This window comes from Balaenoptera physalus (assembly GCF_965194825.1).
Source record: "Balaenoptera physalus genome assembly, chromosome: 10".
Classification (NCBI taxonomy): Eukaryota; Metazoa; Chordata; class Mammalia; order Artiodactyla; family Balaenopteridae; genus Balaenoptera; species Balaenoptera physalus.
The window spans coordinates 23,975,886-23,995,171 of record NC_138889.1 but is presented as its reverse complement, the minus strand read 5'-3'; the positions used below and the strand labels follow the sequence as shown (position 1 = coordinate 23,995,171).

Genomic DNA, 19,286 nt, shown 5'->3' with positions numbered 1-19,286 from the left:
CGGGCTTGGCTCGGCCCCGCCGCACATGCGCACACAGCTCGTCGGAAGGTCCCGAGCTCGACGCAGGCAATGGCGGAGCTTGGTGAGGCGGATGAAGCGGAGTTGCAGCGCCTGGTGGCGGCCGAACAGCAGAAGGCGCAGTTCACTGCACAGGTGCGGGGACAGGGACCAGTGTGAAGAGAAAAGAGGGTGAAGTACAGGTGCCGGGCACCCGCGGAGCTCTGAATGGTGGCGGCGCGGCGCGGCCGCCCTATGCTCCGTGCCTGCTGCGCCCGGTTCTGCTCGCAAAAGAAACGAGTCAATCCTGCCGCTGGTGACCTGTAGTGCTCAGGTACCCTCTAAGCAAGCCTATAGTGGGGGGAAAGAGAAGGTGTAAAGCGAAGAAAGGCTCGGGCGACACAAAGGCACGGGAGCCTAGCTTGGCGGTGAGCTCTCTGGGCTGGCATTCGGAAGATCCCTGTTCTAAGCTTGCCTCTGCCCCTTACAGGTCACGTGCCCCTAGACAAAACGCCCGTCCACTGTAAGTCTTGGTTTCGCAGTCGCCCGCTGCCTCACTGGATATCGAGGATCATATGCAATAATGTATTGGAAAACGATAGAGCAGTAGAGCATTATTGGATCAAGGTGGGCCCTGAAGTCGTCGGTCTAGACTGTTAGTTTAGAACAAGAGTTTTGGAGCATGGTTCCAACCGCGGCGTTGCCCCTTACTAGCTGCATGACTAATCCTAAACCTACTTACTTAACCGTGCCTCTTAAACGGAGGTGACAGTCATCTTTTAGGACCGCAGAAAGGATTGACTGCTTAGTACCCAGCCTCCCAAAATAGTTAAGCCCTTGGTAAATGGTTATTCCCCCGTGTTGGGAGGAGGGGCGGTGGTGGGAAGGGGAGAGTTCGCTGAATATAAGTAGCAAGAACCCTGGTTAGAAATCATTGGGTTTCTAACCCAAACCTGAACATTATGAAAGTGCACACATTTTCTGTGCTTGTGTGTTCATTTTTCTGTAGATTGGGCCCGTAACCTTCATTGGATTCTCAGATATGTCCATGACCCCAGAAAGGTTAAGAACTACTTAAGAATAGGTTTAGAATGAGATGAGTGCAGTGGTTTGGGGGAATTAATTGGTACCATAGCCTCCCAGCTTACATTGGTGCTAGTTTGGAAATATAAAAGAAGGTATTAATCCTGCCTGAGATTTTCTGATTAAGGAAGTGACACAATTAGAAAACAATAGGCAGTGCTCTCAAGGAGGTAATAGTTTAAACTGTGGAAAAATCTTTAGGGAGGAGTATTGAGAGTCAAGTTGAGTATGCTGTGTGTGGACCTCATTGAAACAGATGGGTTGGGTGTTAAATAACGGAGTGCCTTCAGTGGCTAACAGAGAAACTGATGCATTAGGGTGACTTGATGGAAAGTACATATTTTTTAATTACTAAGAAAAATAGAAAAGGAGAGAATAAAAGGATTGTTTCAACGTAGGGATGAGGAGTTGGGCCATATTGGTGACAAATTAGAAGTGAGAAAAGAGAGTCAAAGAATAGTTTAGTCAGGTGACAGAAAATGAGAAAAATGGGAAGGAAATAAGAAAATTCATAGAGTTAGGCCTGTCTGCAGACCCCAAGTGGTTACTATTTTTCTTTCTTCTTAGGTGCATCACTTCATGGAGTTATGTTGGGATAAATGTGTGGAGAAGCCAGGGAATCGCCTAGACTCTCGCACTGAAAACTGTCTCTCTAGCTGTGTGGACCGCTTCATTGACACTACTCTTGCTATCACCAGTCGGTTTGCCCAGATTGTACAGAAAGGAGGGCAGTAGGCCATCCCATGGGAGAATGACTGAAGAAGCAAAGGACTTATTATTAAGCAGGTTGAAGGGCCAGCAGGGGAAGGTTGTCAACCCATTGTCAGGTTAACTTCAGGCTATTACCAAGCCTGTTGGTGCTAAAAAGTAAGAGATCCAATGTTCAAAAAGTGAAATTTATTTATTGGGAATTCAGAAATTCCATCTTGTATCACAATAATTATTCAATAAATGTGAATTCTCCAACTCTTCTTTTTTTTTTAAATCCCATTTTAGGGTTTAATATATAGATCTCTGATTGGCAGGAACATTAGAAACAAATATGTTCCAAGGCCAATAGTGCAAATGAGAGATCTTAGGTTTTGAAGAGCCACCCTAAGCCATATTTAAGGGGGCTGGAAGAACCATCAAAGCCTTACCCTAAGGCATAGAAGAGAATTTGGGGTTGAGAAAGGTGAAGAACAGAAAACAGCTTTATTGCTTATATAGGACCAAGAAAAGGTAAACATGGCAAAAAAACAGAACAGGCAAAATGTGTATTCATTGGGAAGAGGCCTGCTAGTATGAGAAGAAGGGAACGTCAAGACCCAAACAGAACCAACTTCCTGGAGAAGCCTTGTTCCAATGGCCCATTTCCTGAGTCTGTGCTTAGAATCAGTACTTTTATAGCACAGAAACAATGCTAAAAAAAAAAAAAATCCATGTAGAAAACTCCTTCCCACGAAGATTTCACTTGCTCCAAGAACAAAACAATTGCTTTAGGTTAAGAGGTAGTAATTATATAGACTATTCCTCCCTGCTTGGGCCCCTAATAATCCCAAAGGTAAAAATATACACCATGGGACATCAACAATTGAGTACCAAAGCATTAATATTTCAAATAAATATCCCAAAAAGTAGCACCTGCTTATAATCAAGGGATAGGGAACCTCTGGCCAACCATGTATTTTATGACTAAGCATTTTATTAGAAATCTGTTCTGTAAAGAGAACAAATTTAATAGTTAAGAACTACAAAATATTACCACCTCATGGAATGTTGTCATAGTCTATTGCTGGTGTCGTACAGTCATGCTACCATGAAGTATTTCTGTATTACACATAGGGAAAGTAAGGCCAGGGAGGTTGACTTACCTGCTCGGGACCTCATAACCAATGAATGGCAGACCAAGACCAAAAGTCTGCGCCTTCAAGCTTTACTTCACCCATGAAGTGACGACCAAGAAAAAACAATGTCACTTGATCTGCCTTAATGAAAAAAATTCACATGTTCTGCCAGCCTTCTTCCAGTGATATTTTGGTTTCTTAAGAATTAACATAGTAGGGATCACAGTATATAGCAAAGGGAAATAACAAGGTCTCTGCTTAGTGCTTTAATCCAAAGGCAGACTAGGAAGAAATGGATATGTCCCTGAGAAGCCTATTTCATTTTGGAACTGATTCAACCTAGTTTCAGGAAAAATCTAAAGTTCATTAACAGATTAAGAAATGAACAAGGAAGACAACACTTAAATAGCTGTTGCTGCCCTGAATCCTGTTCAGAGCACCATTAGCACAACTAATGCCTGATTCTTCCTCATTTGGTTGAGGACTTACCCAAGAGAAGTGAAGAAATAATTCTGAACACAAGTGCATTTAGGCAATAAACAATGGAACTAGAAAACCTTTTACTATCCAATTACCATGTTTAGGGGTATACTGAGGGTAGCCACAGACCCTGCCCAACAGGGAAATTTGTCAAAAACTCCTAGTCTTTTTCAATAACAGCTGTCTATGGATGTTACCATGAATGGAAAATGTTTGTTCTTATGCTCCTTTCCTCATCAAGTAAACTGGACCACACCTGTGGGGTCAAAATACAGAAAGATGAAAGCACCAAGGCTAAAGACAAAAAAAGTCAAGTTGTGGCACCTACTATGTAAACAGACAAGAGCAACACGATGTTCCCTTATCATACCATTGTATACAGCACTATTTCCAATCCATCTCTTGACCCCAGCCCTTGCTTTCCCCAAATTCAACATTCCAATTGGTATACCCAGGTCATTACTGGATTCAGCTTTCTGGGTCCTTTAATTTGCTGCATATGCACTCTACGCTAAATGTGATTAATCACAAAAAATAATCTCTTCAAGAAACCTTCATAACAAAATAACCGATTCCCTATTAACAATAAGAGGATCAAGTTTAACAGGCCAAAATAGAAGACAAGAAGTCTGTCAGAATGTATATAGATGGCACAGGACAGCTCTGACCTCAGGCCCCCTGTGCTAAGCAACAGAGTCACTGGCAAATCCCCAAGGTGTAAGAGCTGTAAATATCCAGAGTCATGAAGGAAACATGTTTCTTTCTCATTTAGTCATCCTCTGAACTCTCGGCAGACCTTTCATCTGTGGCCACTTTCCAATTTGTGCGTTTGTTTGTCCTCTCCTGTATTTCATTGTTAACTACAGGGATGTGGGCTTTTTTCTCTCTCTTTTTCCTTTTGGTTTTCTTAGTGTCTCTTTCCTCACTTTCCTCAGAACTGCTGGATGCAGAATCATCTGACTGGGAAGTGTCACACTCTGCCTCTAAGAATAAAGCAGATTTCTTGAGAGATTTTTTCCTGGATTTCTTCTTGCGCTTATGTGGTTGTTTCCTTTTCCTGGTACTAGAAGCCCCAGTTTCTTCTGAGAACTCACTTGAGGAATCTGCTGTTATATCTGTGGCTTCCTTTTTGCTTTTCTTCTGTTTTTTGTGTGACTTTTTTTTCTGCTTTTTTTTGTGGGATTTCTTTGACTTCTTGTGTTTGTGAGATTCATGGGTAGATGATTTTACCTGGAGAGATGTTTTCTTCCCATTGGTAATATCTTGCTGATCACTACTAATAAAAAAGAAAAACTGCTTTACTATAGAAAATAAGTGTATTTATATAATTTTTATATTCTGCTTTCTAGATGGGAAGTTGGGGTTAACATCTGAATTTTAAATCAAAACTGATATAATGTTACTATGAGACATTATCACTGAGTTTTTGTTTCCTCATCTTTAAAATGAAGATAAAAATTCTAATCTGCCATACTGAGTTACTGTATGGAACACTATATATAAAAACCTACATGCTATAGATATGCCAAATATCAGGGAAAGGCAAAATACCAATCATCTCCCAACTAAATCTCCTATTATTTCTCTGGTTACATTTTTAATGGCAAATGTTGTATACTTTATAAAAATTACTAACTCGGGACTTCCCTGGTGGTCCAGTGGGTAAGACTCCAAGCTCCCAATGCAGAGGGCCCAGGTTCAATCCCTGGTCAGGGAACTGGATCCCACATGCATGCTGCAACTAAGAAGTCCACAAGCTGCAACTAAGAGTCTGCTTGCTGCAACTAAACATGCCGCAATGAAGATCCCACCTGCCTCAACTAAGACCCAGTGCAGCCAAAATAAATAAATAAATACTAAAGTGAGTTTGTAAATCATTTATACATATACATATATCCACTCTTTAAAAAAAAAAATTAAGAACTCAATTTATAATTCAGACTGTGTACTAATCTTACTTTCTAACTTTTTTTCAGTAAGCGTACTTGCCTTACCTGTCTGTTTCAAATTCTTCAGGGTATAACTCTTTATATCCACTGTGACCCCATCTGTAAAATAACATTTTATTACATGTATTGTTAAAGCAATGCATACATTTCTTAAAAATTAAAGACAAATTAGACTTAGGAGTGTACACATACACAGACACACAGAACAAAGAAAAAAGAGATATGGTAGAGCCAACACCACATTTACAGCTCGGTAACTTGGTTACATTTTCTGTACTGAACACTCATTTCAGACACAAAGGATTCCTTTGTCCATTTGTAAGAAAACTTGCCATTTTCTTCCTTCAGAAACACTAACGAACTTTTATATTCTGCTCTTCAGCTGTGAAGTACTTCTCCAAAAACACTTCATAACAATGCTGTCTACCTTGGGACAACTTTTTTTAAGTAACAACTTTATTGAGATATAATTCATATACCATAAAATTCACCCTTTTAAAGTGTACAGTTCAGTGGCTTTTAGTATTTTCAGAGTTGTGCAACCATCACCACTAATTTCAGAACATTTTCATCACCCCCAAAAGAATCCATTAGCAGTCGCTCCATTCCTCCATCTCCCGTAGCCCATGGCAACCACTAATCTACTTTCTATCTCTATAGAATCATATCATGAGTGGCCTTTTGTGTCTGCTTTTCTCACCTAGCATAATGTTTTCAAGGTTCATACATGTTGTAGCATGTATCAGTACTTTATTTTTACTGCCAAATAACATTCCATTACCATCCCATATACCACATTTTTTTTTATCCATTCATTAGTCGATAGACATTTAGGTTTCCACTTTTTTGGCCATTATGAATAAATATGCTGTGAACATTTCTGTATAAGCTTTTGCAGAGATAATTAATTTTTAAAAGTACACATTCTCAGGCCAAATACCATTAATAGTCACAGGAATTTAGTCACAAACCTGTCTGGCATGTTAGCTTCATAATCATGTAACTTCTTGTTCCAGGATTTAGCCTTAAGAAAATCATCATCCAGTGCCCCAGAAATTTCATTCTTTGGCCTCCAATAGTCTCTTTGACTTTCTTCATCAAAACCATCACTACGCATCCGGCTATAAGAGAAAACAGAAGAACTTTTAGATAGAGAAGCAATCTGTGAGGTTACTTTATGGAATATTATGCACAAAACTCACTGAACAAGCTAAGGGGAGACCAAAACAACCTGATACTTAATGTTAAAAAAAATTTTTGTTAACATGCTCTGTTCCTCTCTATTAATTTGTACAGTTAGGTGTTCAATGAAAATATGATCATCACTACCCGTCCTATTGCAGAGTATAGACGAAATGACTTTTCGACTGTGGCATGCTGTACCTCACTCACTGATCCTCAAAGAAAGAAGCAGAGCATAATCACAGCTGGGGACATTTCAAACTGCCCTAGAGATTCTGAAATACACTCCCTTCCCTGAACACCAGCAACCTGCTGTAGTTAAGTCAGAGTAACAGTGGGAGCAAGGTGTAACCCATGAGTAAATTGGGGTGGATAAACAGTTGAGAACCACCGACCTAGCCTGTACTTACAATATCCACTAACCAGTCACTAAGCCAGTTAATTGGTTATCAAAAACATTTGAGGACCTCCTATGTGCCTGCCAGGCACTGTTCTAGCTGCTGGGACTATAATGGCAATTGAGACAATCAGAAACCTGCCCCTCAAGAGATTATGTTTTAAAGACTTATTCATTATGACAGGCATTAATAGTCCACTCCAAAAGAACAATATTTTGTTCCTGGAAATGCTGCTTGTAACTGAATAACCAATACAAAAATCATCATCTGCACTAAGTACTTCCAAATTCTCAAAGAATCATCTTCAGAGAGAAAACAGACTGACAAGGTATTTATTTTTATGTTGAGACTCTGCCTTCTTTACCATGGATACCCTGAATACTTTCTTGTCAAAAGCCATTACACACAGCCAATCACACTCCAAAGTCCACACACTGTGCAGGCACACTCTCCTTAAATATCTCACTATTAACTATTTCCCTGTGTGGCTTTAGAAATCAGCATTATTACTTTATAATCATTTTTCATACACACAGATCTATACTAACAGGCATATGAGACCCAGGAGATGTTCCCAATACTCAGACATTCCTATACCTCCATAGGTAAGACAACTAAGCCTGCATAATCCTTCATATCCACACTCAAATTATTAAGAAGGTAATGTGAAAGGTTGTGTGACTAAGATAGTGAGTAGATGGGGCAAAGAAAAGGCTGAGAGAGAATGAAAGACTAATAGGGGAAAGGTGTGAATGATCAGCTAAGTGACCATAAGATACCTATAGAAAATCTTAAGTTAAAAGCCATCAGGTAAGGTCAGAATCCACAGAATCCTTAATGTTTACAATTGTTCAAGGCAGAATTTTTAAGTTCTCCATTGCAAATAAGTGCAAAGAGTGGGGCCATATGCATCATAGCCATTACCTTTATGATTGGGTCTAGATTTATTGAAGAGGAAAGGCTTAAGGACTCACAGAACTGAATTCATCTATCTTTAGCATACCATAATGTTTTTAAACAAAAGTTGATGATTCTGACTGAATAAGATGAGAATTATTTTGGTTCTCAGAGTTGCAACTTCACCTTGAACTGCTGGGTAACATTTTCCTTTTCGTCCCCCGGTACGCATCTTCCATCTGTTTCTCCAGCTCTCTTATTTTCCACATATCTGATTCCTCCTGAATCTGGATTTTTTTTTAAAAGGAAAGAAATAAAAATGTTACTAAAAATAACACATTACATCACCAAAAAGTAACTGAAAATACGGTCTGCACTAATTATTGGATTACAAACTGAGTTTTGATCAGGAACCTAGGAAACAAATTCTGGTTTCTCTAGAGTGATTAAACAATCCAACCTAGTAAATCTCAAATATGTAGAATTCTGCAGCAACAAAAGAGCTTTTTAACCCCTGCACAGACACACTTATCACCTTATTAACTAAGCAATTATGCTGCAATTAGCAAATGATAATCCCTTATGTTTCTAAAATGCTTTATGATTTTAACTATATCATCTCTCTATTGAACTTTAAGCAATCTTATGAGGAAAGCAAAGCAGGTACCATTATTATATTTTACTGAGAAGAAACAAAAGCTCAGAGATTTTTACCAAAGTCAAAAAGCTAGTAAGGACAGGTCTTGAAACTTTCTAGGCTAAGTCTCTTTTCACAACATAATAATTTTTGTTAAAAACAAAGCAAAACAAAACAAACAGCATGGGAACTGTTAGAGAATTTCCTGAAAGGCAGAGTATAGCTGCACAAAGAACAATAATAAATTTTATTTCTAAGTCCTCCTGTAATATTTTGTTAAAGTTGTCCTAGATTTATCTTTTTTAGCCACTGCTTTCAAATCTAAGCTCACCATCCAACTGGGGTGGTTTAACGCAATTGCAGAGGCTGCTTAGGTAACACTTATACCCTCATTCACAATGAGAATATCAGGTGATATGACAGTAATAACATTAGTGATCAAACTAGTTGTACAGTTCACCAAAGAAAACCAAACAAGGGTGCTTGACCCTTGTTTCATTATATGTGCTCTCATAGGTGACCTCATCTACTCTCGTGACCTCTATCATTTCCTGTATCAGTAATCCCCAAATTTTTATATCCAGCCTCAACTTTTCTCCAAGTCTGAATTGCGAACTATTTAGACATCCTATAAGCATTTCACCATCAAGATGTTCAAAACCAAACTAATTACCTTTCCCATCACACTTGTCTCTTTTCTTTAGTTCCCTAACTCAATTAATGGCATCATCATCATTCACCCAGTCACACAAGATGGTTATATTTGATTCCATAATTATCACTATTATCCAATCAATCATCAAGTTCTTTGAACTCTATTGCCTAAATTCCTCATCTCTATCCCTACTGTCAGTTTTCACGCGAACCACTCATCATCTCTCACCTGGAACATTGCAAATGCCTCCGAACTGGTCCCTCTGCTGTTTCAATCCATCTGATCTATCCCCTACCCAGCTAACAAGTCATCTTTCTAAAATACAAATACAATCATGTCAAACCCTGCTTAAAAATATTTGATGGTTTCTTTACTGCCTACAGGAAAAAGTCTAATAATCTCCAAGCATCACAATCCAACTCAATTTACCACTTGGGCCTCGTCCTCTGCCACTACCTCCCACATTCTCTACTTTCTGGATGCACACAATTTCTTGCCCCAAATGCTTCATGTTTCTTGCCATACACTAGTACATGAAGTTCCCTCTGTCCTGAATGATCTTTTACACCTGGTAAACTTGATCCTGTTCATCAAGAACTAGTTCAAATATCAGTAGTTCAAATAATACCCATTATGTGAAGCCTTTCCTAATTCCCCAAGGCAGATTTCATTATTCCTTCCTCAGTGCATAAAAGGACTTTGTGTATGTCTCCATTATAATACTTATCAAACTATATTCTAATTATTTTATTTATCTCTGTCTCTCCTAACTGTATCAAAATAATTCCTAGCACACTGTATGCCCTCATTTAGCATGTGGAATAACTAAGCTGTACCTCTCACCTTATTGTGAGCATCTGTGTGCCGGATGACGTTCCTCAGGAGGACTTTCCCCAAGGGAACTCGGGACATTCTTCAATCTGAAATGAATCAATAAGTAACATTTAATAATAATTTATTTTATTACCTTATCTTTTATTACTATGTTATAATGAAGCATGAGATAAAGGAAAGATCACTGAACCAGAAGTCAGAGGTCCTGAGGATTAGTTTTTCCTTCACCATTAAAAGGGGAAAACACCTGACCACACTACTGTGAGGATGAAAGGAGATAATGTTCATTAGAGTTCTTTGAAACTGCACCAAATTAAGTGCTTTCAAGAGACCCATTTTATTTAATCCTCAAAATAACTATTTTTTATGAGGCAAGTATCTTCATTCCTATTTTGTAGATGAAATTCCATTAAAGCCATAACTTGCCCCAGGCCACATAGTCCAACGCAAACAAGGTTCAGACTAGAAATCAACTCCCGAATCCCAAAATTAGTTTGCAATTAAACACCTAGATTTGAGAGTGTCAGGACCACAGATGTCAACAGTAACAAAAACTGACGCCTAAAAACATTAAATGCAGAGGTGCCCTAAATTTCTTCATTCAAGAGAATTTTATGTTCTATTTTGTACAGAAGGCTCCAAAAAAATAGATGACAGGGATATTCACGTGTGTAGCCAGCAGGGGCTTTGTGCACCACCCCAACGCTCACTCACCCCTCGATCCTGAGGAAATCAGGCATCTTGTTAGTGTGAGACGAAGAACCACTCCATTACAAGATCTCCTCCGACCCAGAAGCCAAGCAAAGGCAGCTCTGCAGCTTCACCCGAGTCCTTCGTGAAAACGCAGCCTTCCCACCGGTTATTCCGCCCTCACCCGTGGCCCAGGCCACGGACGCCTTTCCCCCAGCCCAGGCCGACAGGCAAATACCTCTCCGGACTCAGGCCGGAGGCTGCTCCGGCGCGGAATCCGGACGGCCTGGTTGGCTGGGGCATTCCCCGCTCACGCTCCTCGGGGATGGACCGGGGGGTTGGGTTTCGCTCCCCAAAAAGGATGGGGACACTTTGGACGGGTACGACCCTCGACTGGGCCCCAAGATGTATCTAGAGTGGCTGAAGGGGGGGTTGAGGCTTCCAAGTGGAAGACAGAAAAAATACCCCCATCTTCGTCACCGGGACCCCTGCCCCCCAACGGCCACGGAGCTCCCGGTAACCTTCCCTCCAAACGCCCTCCCCACACAAACACACACAAACACACCCATACCGTGCGCCGCAGCCTCGCGTGGCGGGGGTGGGGGAGGAAGCGGTCTGAGGGAAGAGGGTGCCGACTTCCCTTCCAGGCCGGAAGTCGTGCTCTTGAGAAATTCTTCCCACCAACAGGAGTCCCAGAGACTCCCACAAGAGGGTTTCCAGGACACTCTAGAAGTCGACAGGTGTAGAAAGGGAGGCGGGCGCCTTCCTGGAAAAGAAGTGGGTCGGGCTCAGCCGAAAAGCAAGCCCAGCACCAGAAGAAGATTCCGGAACTGGATGTAAAAAGACCTTTCTTCCTGGAGCTTTCCGGACTCAATTAGATGTTGTACCAGTCTGGTTACCCTGGTAACAGGCGTCGCGGTTTGTCAAGAAACCGAGAGAAGAGGTGGGTTCGCCGACCTCTGGAAAGATGATTAAATTTCTCATTTGGCCAACCCTAATGTAGTATTTGGAGAACCCAAACCTTCTCTTTTCCTCAGTCTGTGGATGCTGTGGGACACTTCTTCATTGAGGGAAGGCGGTTATTCAAGTGGTAGAATATTATTATTCTCATAGAATGCTTACCAAGTGTTCCAGCCTCTCTCTATTACCTTACTTAATCCTCACGATAACCCTATGAGATAGGTATTATCGTCTTCATTTCGAGGAGAATAAACTGAGGCACATATGTAAATTAATTTCTCAAGATCACACATCTAGTAAGTGATAGAGCTAAGACTGGAATCTAGGCATTCTGGCTGCAGAGTCCGTGCTTTTAACTCCTAAACTATGCTGAGGATTGAGGAAGTCTCATGTGGCCCTCGACCCACACAAAATCAGGAACTGGATAGGCCCCAGTCAGCCAATACCCGGGTGTTGGAACAAGAAAATCCCAGGAAATACAGACTTTAAATGACTGTTCTGTCCTCTCAGGGCTTGTGAGGATCTAGGCAGAGGTAAGGCCTTATTATCTGAGAGAACATCTTGAGAATGTAGGAAAAGGTATTAGATAATTAGAGAATAAGGAAAAGATAAAGTGGTGCTGATCCACAATCTTTTACACACAGGGGTTAAGGATAGCTGCTAACTTCAACAAAACAGTTCCTGAACTGTTCCTCCTCCCCCAAAAGAAGAAGTGAATCAATAGACTTTTTTCCTTCTTTAAGTCATGTCTTTCCACAGACTTAAGAGGCCTATTCATCTCGATCATGGAGTCATCCTCGAAGGGTCTGCTCACCCAAGTTACTCAATTCTGGAACCTCCTAGATGATCTGGCTGAAAGTAACCCTGAGAGCTATGAGAAGTTCATTCAACAGCAGCTGAAAGAGGGGAAACAGCTCTGTGCTGCCCCAGAACCACAGCTCCGTCTACAAACCAGGATCCTGGTATGTAGAGTTGGTGCCCAGGGAAAGGGAAGTCCTGAATGAAATGGTCCTGGAATAACCAGAGAATGGCTTACCCTTAGCTATTACTACTTTAACACAAGAACACTTGAGGGAAACTGCCACTCTGAATGGAAAATTAAACGTAGTGTGGAAGATTGTGTTGAAGGAGTAAGAATGGGAATTTCGTATCTGATACATTTTGGAGATCTCAAAATGAGCCATTTTTCTGCGAGGATGAAAATTAAAAGTAACGTAATTATTTAAAGGAGAATAATAGAGTTGGAGATTTTCCAAATAAAGAAAACTTATTTGATTGGGGAGGTAAGGAAGTGGTGAAATAGGGTAAAATTCACCTGGAATAGCTTAGATCAATTCCCCCACCCTCCTCCCACTTCCTGTGGGAGCAGCAACTGGATGCTTAATGAAAAGCCAGCAGCTTTAGGGAAATCAGGTAACAGTAATTTCTTACAGTTTTTCAAACGCAGTTTAAATCCCTGGAATGACTTATTTGGAGCCTAAAGTTCTCACTCTTCAAATTCTGTGATGAGTTACCTTTAGGATATTATTTAAAAATTAAAAAACTAGGTTTTGAGATATGCAAAATTATTTGCTTTCTAGAAACCAAAAGAAAAAATACTTTTTATCAACCTATGTCAGTGGAAAAGGATCCCAGCTCCCCAGTCAGCCACTCATCCAGTACCTCTAAGTGTTGGCAGACCAGAAGATATGTCTGAGACATCAGGTACATAGAATGATGGGAGAGAAAGCACATTTTAAAAATTTTGGGGGAAATAAGCAAGAACCAGATTTTCCTTGGTAAAAGGCATTACATATTTTATTTGGTCATAATATACTTAATGACTGATAAGTATACCTTTATGAAAATTGAATACTGTTTACTTTTCTAATAATATGAGCTATTTTTAACCCATATAAAATGTCAAGAAATGCTCTAATTGGAATTTTGTGTATATAGCACCATTGTGATTGTCTCTGAAAATATAGGAATAGAATTTATACTTTTCCAGCTTTATCAGGATATGGCTTAATATATTACCTGATGATATCATTAGTGAAACAAATCATTTTCATTTCACACCCTCTGAATTACACACACAGATGTTTACACAGTCATTGATGTTGCCTACCATCCTGATGTTCTCCAGGCAGCAGAAAAAGACCAAGTGAAAAAAGATCAACTAATACGGATGGCCATGAAATGCATTGAGGAAAAACTCCAATTCACTCTCTCAAACTCTTACCATGTTACCAAATTTAGAATAAAAGGAAGTGTTCACAGAATGAAACAAAATCTGATGGGAAACCAAACTGATCCCACAGATTTAAGAGAGAAAATGAGAAAGAGTAAGTTAATGAATGTAATGGAAAATTAAACTGATTTAAAATGTTTTTTTGCCTCTGGTGTACATTTTGCAGATTAGAAGTCTCAATTGCAAAAGATGAGAAATTTAAGATAGAAAAAAATAAATGTTAGATATTAGAAATATTGACATGTCCTAACATGGATGGACCTAGAGATTATCATACAAGGCGAAGTAAGTCAGAAGGAGAAAGACAAATACCATATGATATCACTTATATGTGTAATCTAAAATATAACACAAATGAACATATCTACGAAACAAAAACAGACTCATAGATATAAAGAACAGACTTGCGGTTGCCAAGGGGGAGGGGGGACAGGGAGAGATGGATTGGGAGTTTGGGATTAGCAGATGCAAACTATTATATATAGGATGGATAAACAACAAGGTCCTACTGTATGGCACAGTGAACTATATTCAATATCCTGTGATAAACCATAATGGAACAGAATATGAAAAATTATATATATGTATAACTGAGTCACTGCTGTACAGCAGAAATTAAACACGACATTGTAAATCAACTATACTTCAATAAAAATTTTTTTAAAAATTAGCATGTCCTTAAAGATGTATAAATCCTGCAAACTTTTAAACCAGATTCTTTGGTTTAAGAGTCTTTTAAGATTTCCCAAACCGATTTAGCTGCAGCTTTATCTGCCATCTTGGCTAACGCTACATCTATTACAGTTCATCGCCTGATAGTACTTGATGTTCATTGATTTTGTGATTTCATCTTTTTTTTTTCATAAAGAACTAACCCTTGAACAGATAAGAAGCAGTACTGTGAGCAATTCAGATCAGTTTCCTCAACTTTTACTGCCAAAAGACGAAGTTTCAAGTAAAACAAGGTGTCTGATAGAAGAGATTTCTAGTACAGAGATTGAAGTGGAGATGAAGAGACCAGCCTATGAATTAAAAATTGTGGCAGATCAGAATGAGAAACCTCTGAAAATTGAATTAAAAGTTGAACTACCTGGTATTAATTCAGTATCTCTCTGTGACCTTAGTGTTTCTGAGGTAAGTTGAATAGATAATACTGTACATTTGTATCAGTCAATATTCACTATATTATGCTTTAGTAACAAACTCCATAATCTCAGTGGCTTACAATAATTTGCTCAGGTTACATATCAGCTCAGCCTGCTTTGCTCCACGAGTGCTGCACATTTTAAGATACAGGGGAAGAAACAATTCCCAATTTAGGTAAGTCATTCTCATGGAAGAGGGAAAAATCGAAATGGCCAAACCATGCAAGAGATCCTAAAACTTCCTCTCAGATATGGAATATATTACTTCTACTCACACTGTACTGATCAGAGTAAGTCACAAGGCCAAGTCCTACATCAACAGGGCTGGGAATCACATTCTTCTCACAGGTAGTCACTGGAAGTTACATGGCAAGGACGTATAATCCTCTTGTAAAAGAAGAGTAACAATTCTACAGTCTACCACAGTCCACCCTCTTGGTCACAAATATTTGCTTCTTTCCCCAGAACGACACATCCAATCCCAGTATCAGGCTCCAAAGTCCAGGATTTTGCCATCATAATCTGTGTTAGACAAAGTTTGCCTGAACTGCAAAGACAAGTTATCTATTCCTGTAACCCCATGCACCATACAATGTGGAATGGGGAGAGGATTACCACAATTAACAGTCTCAATTCAGAAACTGGAAAAAATATGAGGCACACAGTAGTTGCTGATGCACGGCAATTCTGAAATCCTGGTAGGCAGATATTGCGAGGGTCCCTTTCCTGGAGGTACAGGATGTTCGTGCTTAGGTCCCTTGACAAGGTTCCTTGATTACCTAGCCTCCTAGTTCCATTGTTTTCCATGACTTTCAGCTCCATTCTTTGGGACGTTTTTCCTTTTTCATAATCTACCTTAGCCACATCTGAAAAGAGCATTGAAGCATATGCTGTCATTAGGTGCTGAGCAGCTTACTCAGCCTGTTTGCTGCCCATGGAATGTTGGGGTCGAAAGATTATTTTAAATTAGTTTTAGTCCAGACTGGTAGCACTTTCTTTCTTTGATTCCAGTCAGTGCTACACCTCTCAATTCTTTTTTAGACATGTTCATTTTTCAATAGCCTCTTTTGACTTAATTGCTGTCACCTGGGCCAAATGTAAGGATTTAATGAGGTCCATCTTAATCCAGTTAGAGGTTTTAGCAAAGGGTATAAAGACTTATGATTTAGTATTTGCCTCTAGGCAGCTTTAATCAGCCTTTGTTGATAAAGAAATAATTTCTCAACTTTATTGTTTACTGGTTGAAAATAAAAATTAGTTCCATTTTTCATTCCTCAAGTCTTAGAATTTCTGGGCTCTGTATATTCCCTTTCAATTCTGTATTTTCCCTTGCAAACTGATAAATTCTTTTCTAAGCTCATCTTTTTGTAGTTCCTTGTTAAATGTGGCCAATAGAACCAATGCGTGCAAATAACATTCTGTTTTCCCACTTCTGTACCTAAAGCCACAAATTAACCAGGTACATTATGTCTTCCAAATTATTGTGAAAAGGGCTTTGTCACCATTAAGTTTCCTTGCTGTTTGCTGGTCAGCCCCAAAGTCAATGCCACATAATTTAGGATGGCAACACCCATCTTCTGGTACTTTATCAGTTAACTTTTGATGTACTGAGCAGCAATAACAACCTCAAAATCTCAGGGATTTACAACAGCAACTGTATTGCTTCTAAGTGGGATCCTCTTCTTATGCGAAAGGAGTGAATAACTGGGAACAATAAACAACACAAATTTTAACCAGGAAATATTTTTCTATTTTCATCTTTAAAAATGTCTCTTGGTTTATTATTCTTAGGATGACTTATTGATCGAGGTTTCTGAGTACAGATTACATCTGAATCTTCCAGAATCTGTGGATACTGAAATGACTACAGCAAAATTTATCAAAGAGAAAGCTACATTAATTGTCACAATGCCATTGGTGTAAGTTAAGAGCATCGTGTATTTGGAGTTTTTGGTTTTCAGTGATAAAGTCATGTGAATTAGAGGGCCTTCATTATGGATGAAGAGGTTTATCTTAAACACTAGTTTTATTTTCTAAGAGTTCCTTTTGATGAAATGAGATTTTCTCATCAGCCGTTTTCTTTTGTTTTGTTTTGCTTTAATTCTTTCTCCTTCTCAAGTTAACTTAGCATCAAGCAGAAACTACTGAAAACAGTACTGCCATGATATACTTATTTCAAAGATATTTGTAATGGTGTTAAGTAACTTAAATATCATTTGGGAAAAGTCTGTTTGTCTCCAAGTATTCAGTAATACGTGAGAAGTCTTGCTTTACCAGTTGAAAAACAATTTTTGTCTCTAGTAAATTTTTGCATCAGGAATAAATCCCACACTGTGAAAGAAGTTTTTTATTACCAAGATGTGCCTTAGCAGTGACAGTTTCCTCCAGCTATAAAGATGTAGGGCCAATGTAATAGTATGCAAACCTTTGCTTCTATTAACCTCTGTACTTCTATAAAACAGCTCTGGCAGGAGTCCAAGCCACCCAAGCCTACTTACCTTTTAATATCAGATACGGACTTGTCTGTGGATTAGATACAACGATGCAGTAACAGTAATTGGATGTTATTACACATAAGACACAAAATACATCCAACTCTAATTTAAGAAAAAGGAGCTGACTTTGGGACCAGTGCCTTTCTCCTAAGAAAATAATTTTTAAAATACAGAAGTGATGTACTTTTTAAACTCCCATTCCTCTGTCAGTTCATTGTTCAGTACAAAAGTATCAACTTTCCAATTTATATCCTAAGTAAGGAACATTCACATCAAACTTTAAACATCTCGTCTTTTCTAGATATAAAACAACTTCCTTGTAATTATTAGTTTCTAATTCAACATAAGGTCTTTAAATAAAGTTCTCATTAACTTTAAAACTTTTTAACTTTAGAAACTAATGTATGTGTAATAGAAATAATTGAAATGTGACAATTAAAAACAAATATAATTTTCTTAAACCTGGCCTGGACTTGAATTTTTCTAGCAATAGGGTAACTTATTGTCTGAAAGTTTTCTAGAACTATATGATGTCCTAAAATTAACAAACCTATTATATTCTCCTTATCCCTCAAAAAAACTTGAAATGCTTTGACCTTATCTTTGCTTCTACAAAATCACTGTGGAAACTTATTTCCTATAAACTCCCATACCTAACTATATAGAACTGGCTGACTCTACTCTTGCACTCTCGCACTTAGGTGTTACTTATGTCAGCAGCTATGTAATTGGGTACTTATTAATAAAATGAGTACAAGATCTGACATGCTTAATGTTAAAATGTTAAATTTATATCCTAGTTATTTTCCAAAATACTTTCACTTATATTCTAACATCTCCACCTCCCCCTCCCTACAAAAAGCAAAACTTTGTCCAGGAAGAGCATTAACTAATAATGAACTGTGGAGTAGTTTAAATTTGAATCTTACCAAGATTTTTCTTCTTCAAAACTGAAAACTTTGAGATGGACATGAATTAGCCTTGATTTAGGTACCAGATTTTTCTATAAACTTGGCGTTAGAGGTCAGTAATCAGCAGTGATTACTTTCCCATGTATTCCAGAGTTCACGCATTACTGGGTGATGAGTATTCCTTACAGCACATTCCTATTATCTCTCGCACTGGTCAACTCCTCTTGTAGACCATGCCTTGGGATATTTTAACTTCACTCACAAACCTCAGGAATGGAGTAAAGTACCTAACAGAGCCAGACCACACTTCCATCTTGCTATGTGCCACCCCCCCAACAAGAGAGCTCCTTGAGCCTAAAGCATTAGATTATATGCTCCTAAACTCAGTCCTTATTTTACCAATTCTGTAAACTCAAAATATATCTGTATTAAGAGCTTACCATGTACACAGCTGTTCCTGGTCTTAAATAATCTAATGTGAAAAATAATTACCCACAGATCAAAAATATTAGACCAGACACATTGAAAACATATAGTTTCATTTTTAAACAATCTAATTTGAACCAAAGCACTATTTCTAACTTTTGTTCGTTCAGTTCTGGTAAGAAAAATAGACTGAATCCAGATTTAGATTATAGCTCAGATTAATTTTTAACTCAAGAACAATTTTTATTAGAATGCAACTTTTTATTTTTCTCTCAAGGGAACAATAGAGCCATAAACATTAGCAAAGAATGAGTTATCTTTGAAGTTTCATGTATTTGAACCAGATATGGCTCATACTGGTGATGGTCCCTTGTCATAAGTTTGTTCCTTCTGCATAATCTTCAGTTCAAGCTAAAATTACTAATTACTGAAAAATCAGATTAATGTATTGAATTGTTTTCATAATAATACAGCAAGGAAAATATTTC

General features: G+C 38.7%; 3 protein-coding genes across 10 annotated transcripts; 2 read left to right on the top strand and 1 right to left on the bottom strand.

Moving 5' to 3' along the window:
- The first annotated feature begins 4 nt into the window (after positions 1 to 4).
- TIMM8B (translocase of inner mitochondrial membrane 8 homolog B) lies at positions 5 to 2,046 on the top strand. The gene is made up of 2 exons (XM_082476937.1): positions 5 to 153; positions 1,648 to 2,046. Exons 1-2 carry the CDS (start codon positions 70 to 72, stop codon positions 1,813 to 1,815), a joined length of 252 nt encoding a protein of 83 aa, XP_082333063.1. The 5' UTR covers positions 5 to 69; the 3' UTR covers positions 1,816 to 2,046.
- A 1,882-nt stretch (positions 2,047 to 3,928) lies between these two features.
- On the bottom strand, positions 3,929 to 11,334 carry NKAPD1 (NKAP domain containing 1). Of its 5 annotated transcripts, none has more exons than XM_082476910.1 (7): positions 11,200 to 11,254; positions 9,948 to 10,024; positions 9,333 to 9,419; positions 7,999 to 8,099; positions 6,307 to 6,456; positions 5,381 to 5,434; positions 3,929 to 4,662 (listed from the first exon to the last, which is right to left on the bottom strand). In XM_082476910.1, the coding sequence occupies exons 3-7, from the start codon at positions 9,339 to 9,341 to the stop codon at positions 4,155 to 4,157; spliced, it is 822 nt and encodes a 273-aa protein (XP_082333036.1). In that variant the 5' UTR covers positions 9,342 to 9,419; positions 9,948 to 10,024; positions 11,200 to 11,254; the 3' UTR covers positions 3,929 to 4,154. The 5 variants fall into 5 exon arrangements, with proteins under 5 accessions (XP_082333036.1, XP_082333037.1, XP_082333034.1 ...); XM_082476911.1 differs by lacking the exon at positions 11,200 to 11,254 and adding an exon at positions 10,653 to 11,193; XM_082476908.1 differs by lacking the exon at positions 9,333 to 9,419 and having other exon boundaries at positions 11,200 to 11,334.
- Positions 11,335 to 11,444: 110 nt separating this feature from the next.
- PIH1D2 (PIH1 domain containing 2) lies at positions 11,445 to 19,246 on the top strand. Of its 4 annotated transcripts, XM_082476902.1 has the most exons (6): positions 11,445 to 11,571; positions 12,348 to 12,550; positions 13,169 to 13,292; positions 13,670 to 13,915; positions 14,690 to 14,955; positions 16,758 to 19,246. In XM_082476902.1, exons 2-6 carry the CDS (start codon positions 12,374 to 12,376, stop codon positions 16,887 to 16,889), a joined length of 945 nt encoding a protein of 314 aa, XP_082333028.1. In that variant the 5' UTR covers positions 11,445 to 11,571; positions 12,348 to 12,373; the 3' UTR covers positions 16,890 to 19,246. The 4 variants fall into 4 exon arrangements, with proteins under 4 accessions (XP_082333028.1, XP_082333031.1, XP_082333030.1 ...); XM_082476905.1 differs by lacking the exon at positions 13,169 to 13,292 and having other exon boundaries at positions 13,717 to 13,915; XM_082476904.1 differs by lacking the exon at positions 16,758 to 19,246 and having other exon boundaries at positions 14,690 to 15,590.
- Positions 19,247 to 19,286: the final 40 nt, after the last annotated feature.

Bases quoted from the DNA above. Each gene is read 5' to 3' on its own strand.
- TIMM8B (XM_082476937.1), top strand. From the start codon at position 70: ATGGCGGAGCTTGGTGAGGCGGATGAAGCGGAGTTGCAGCGCCTGGTG. The intron at 154-1,647 runs GTGCGGGGACAG...CTTTCTTCTTAG, and splicing joins AGGCGCAGTTCACTGCACAG to GTGCATCACTTCATGGAGTT.
- NKAPD1 (XM_082476908.1), bottom strand. From the start codon at position 10,016: ATGTCCCGAGTTCCCTTGGGGAAAGTCCTCCTGAGGAACGTCATCCGG. The intron at 6,457-7,998 runs GTGAAGTTGCAA...TTTCTCTTATAG, and splicing joins ATGTTACCCAGCAGTTCAAG to CCGGATGCGTAGTGATGGTT. The intron at 5,435-6,306 runs GTTTGTGACTAA...GTTATTTTACAG, and splicing joins GAAGCTAACATGCCAGACAG to ATGGGGTCACAGTGGATATA.
- PIH1D2 (XM_082476902.1), top strand. From the start codon at position 12,374: ATGGAGTCATCCTCGAAGGGTCTGCTCACCCAAGTTACTCAATTCTGG. The intron at 12,551-13,168 runs GTATGTAGAGTT...TTTGCTTTCTAG, and splicing joins GTCTACAAACCAGGATCCTG to AAACCAAAAGAAAAAATACT. The intron at 13,293-13,669 runs GTACATAGAATG...TTACACACACAG, and splicing joins AGATATGTCTGAGACATCAG to ATGTTTACACAGTCATTGAT.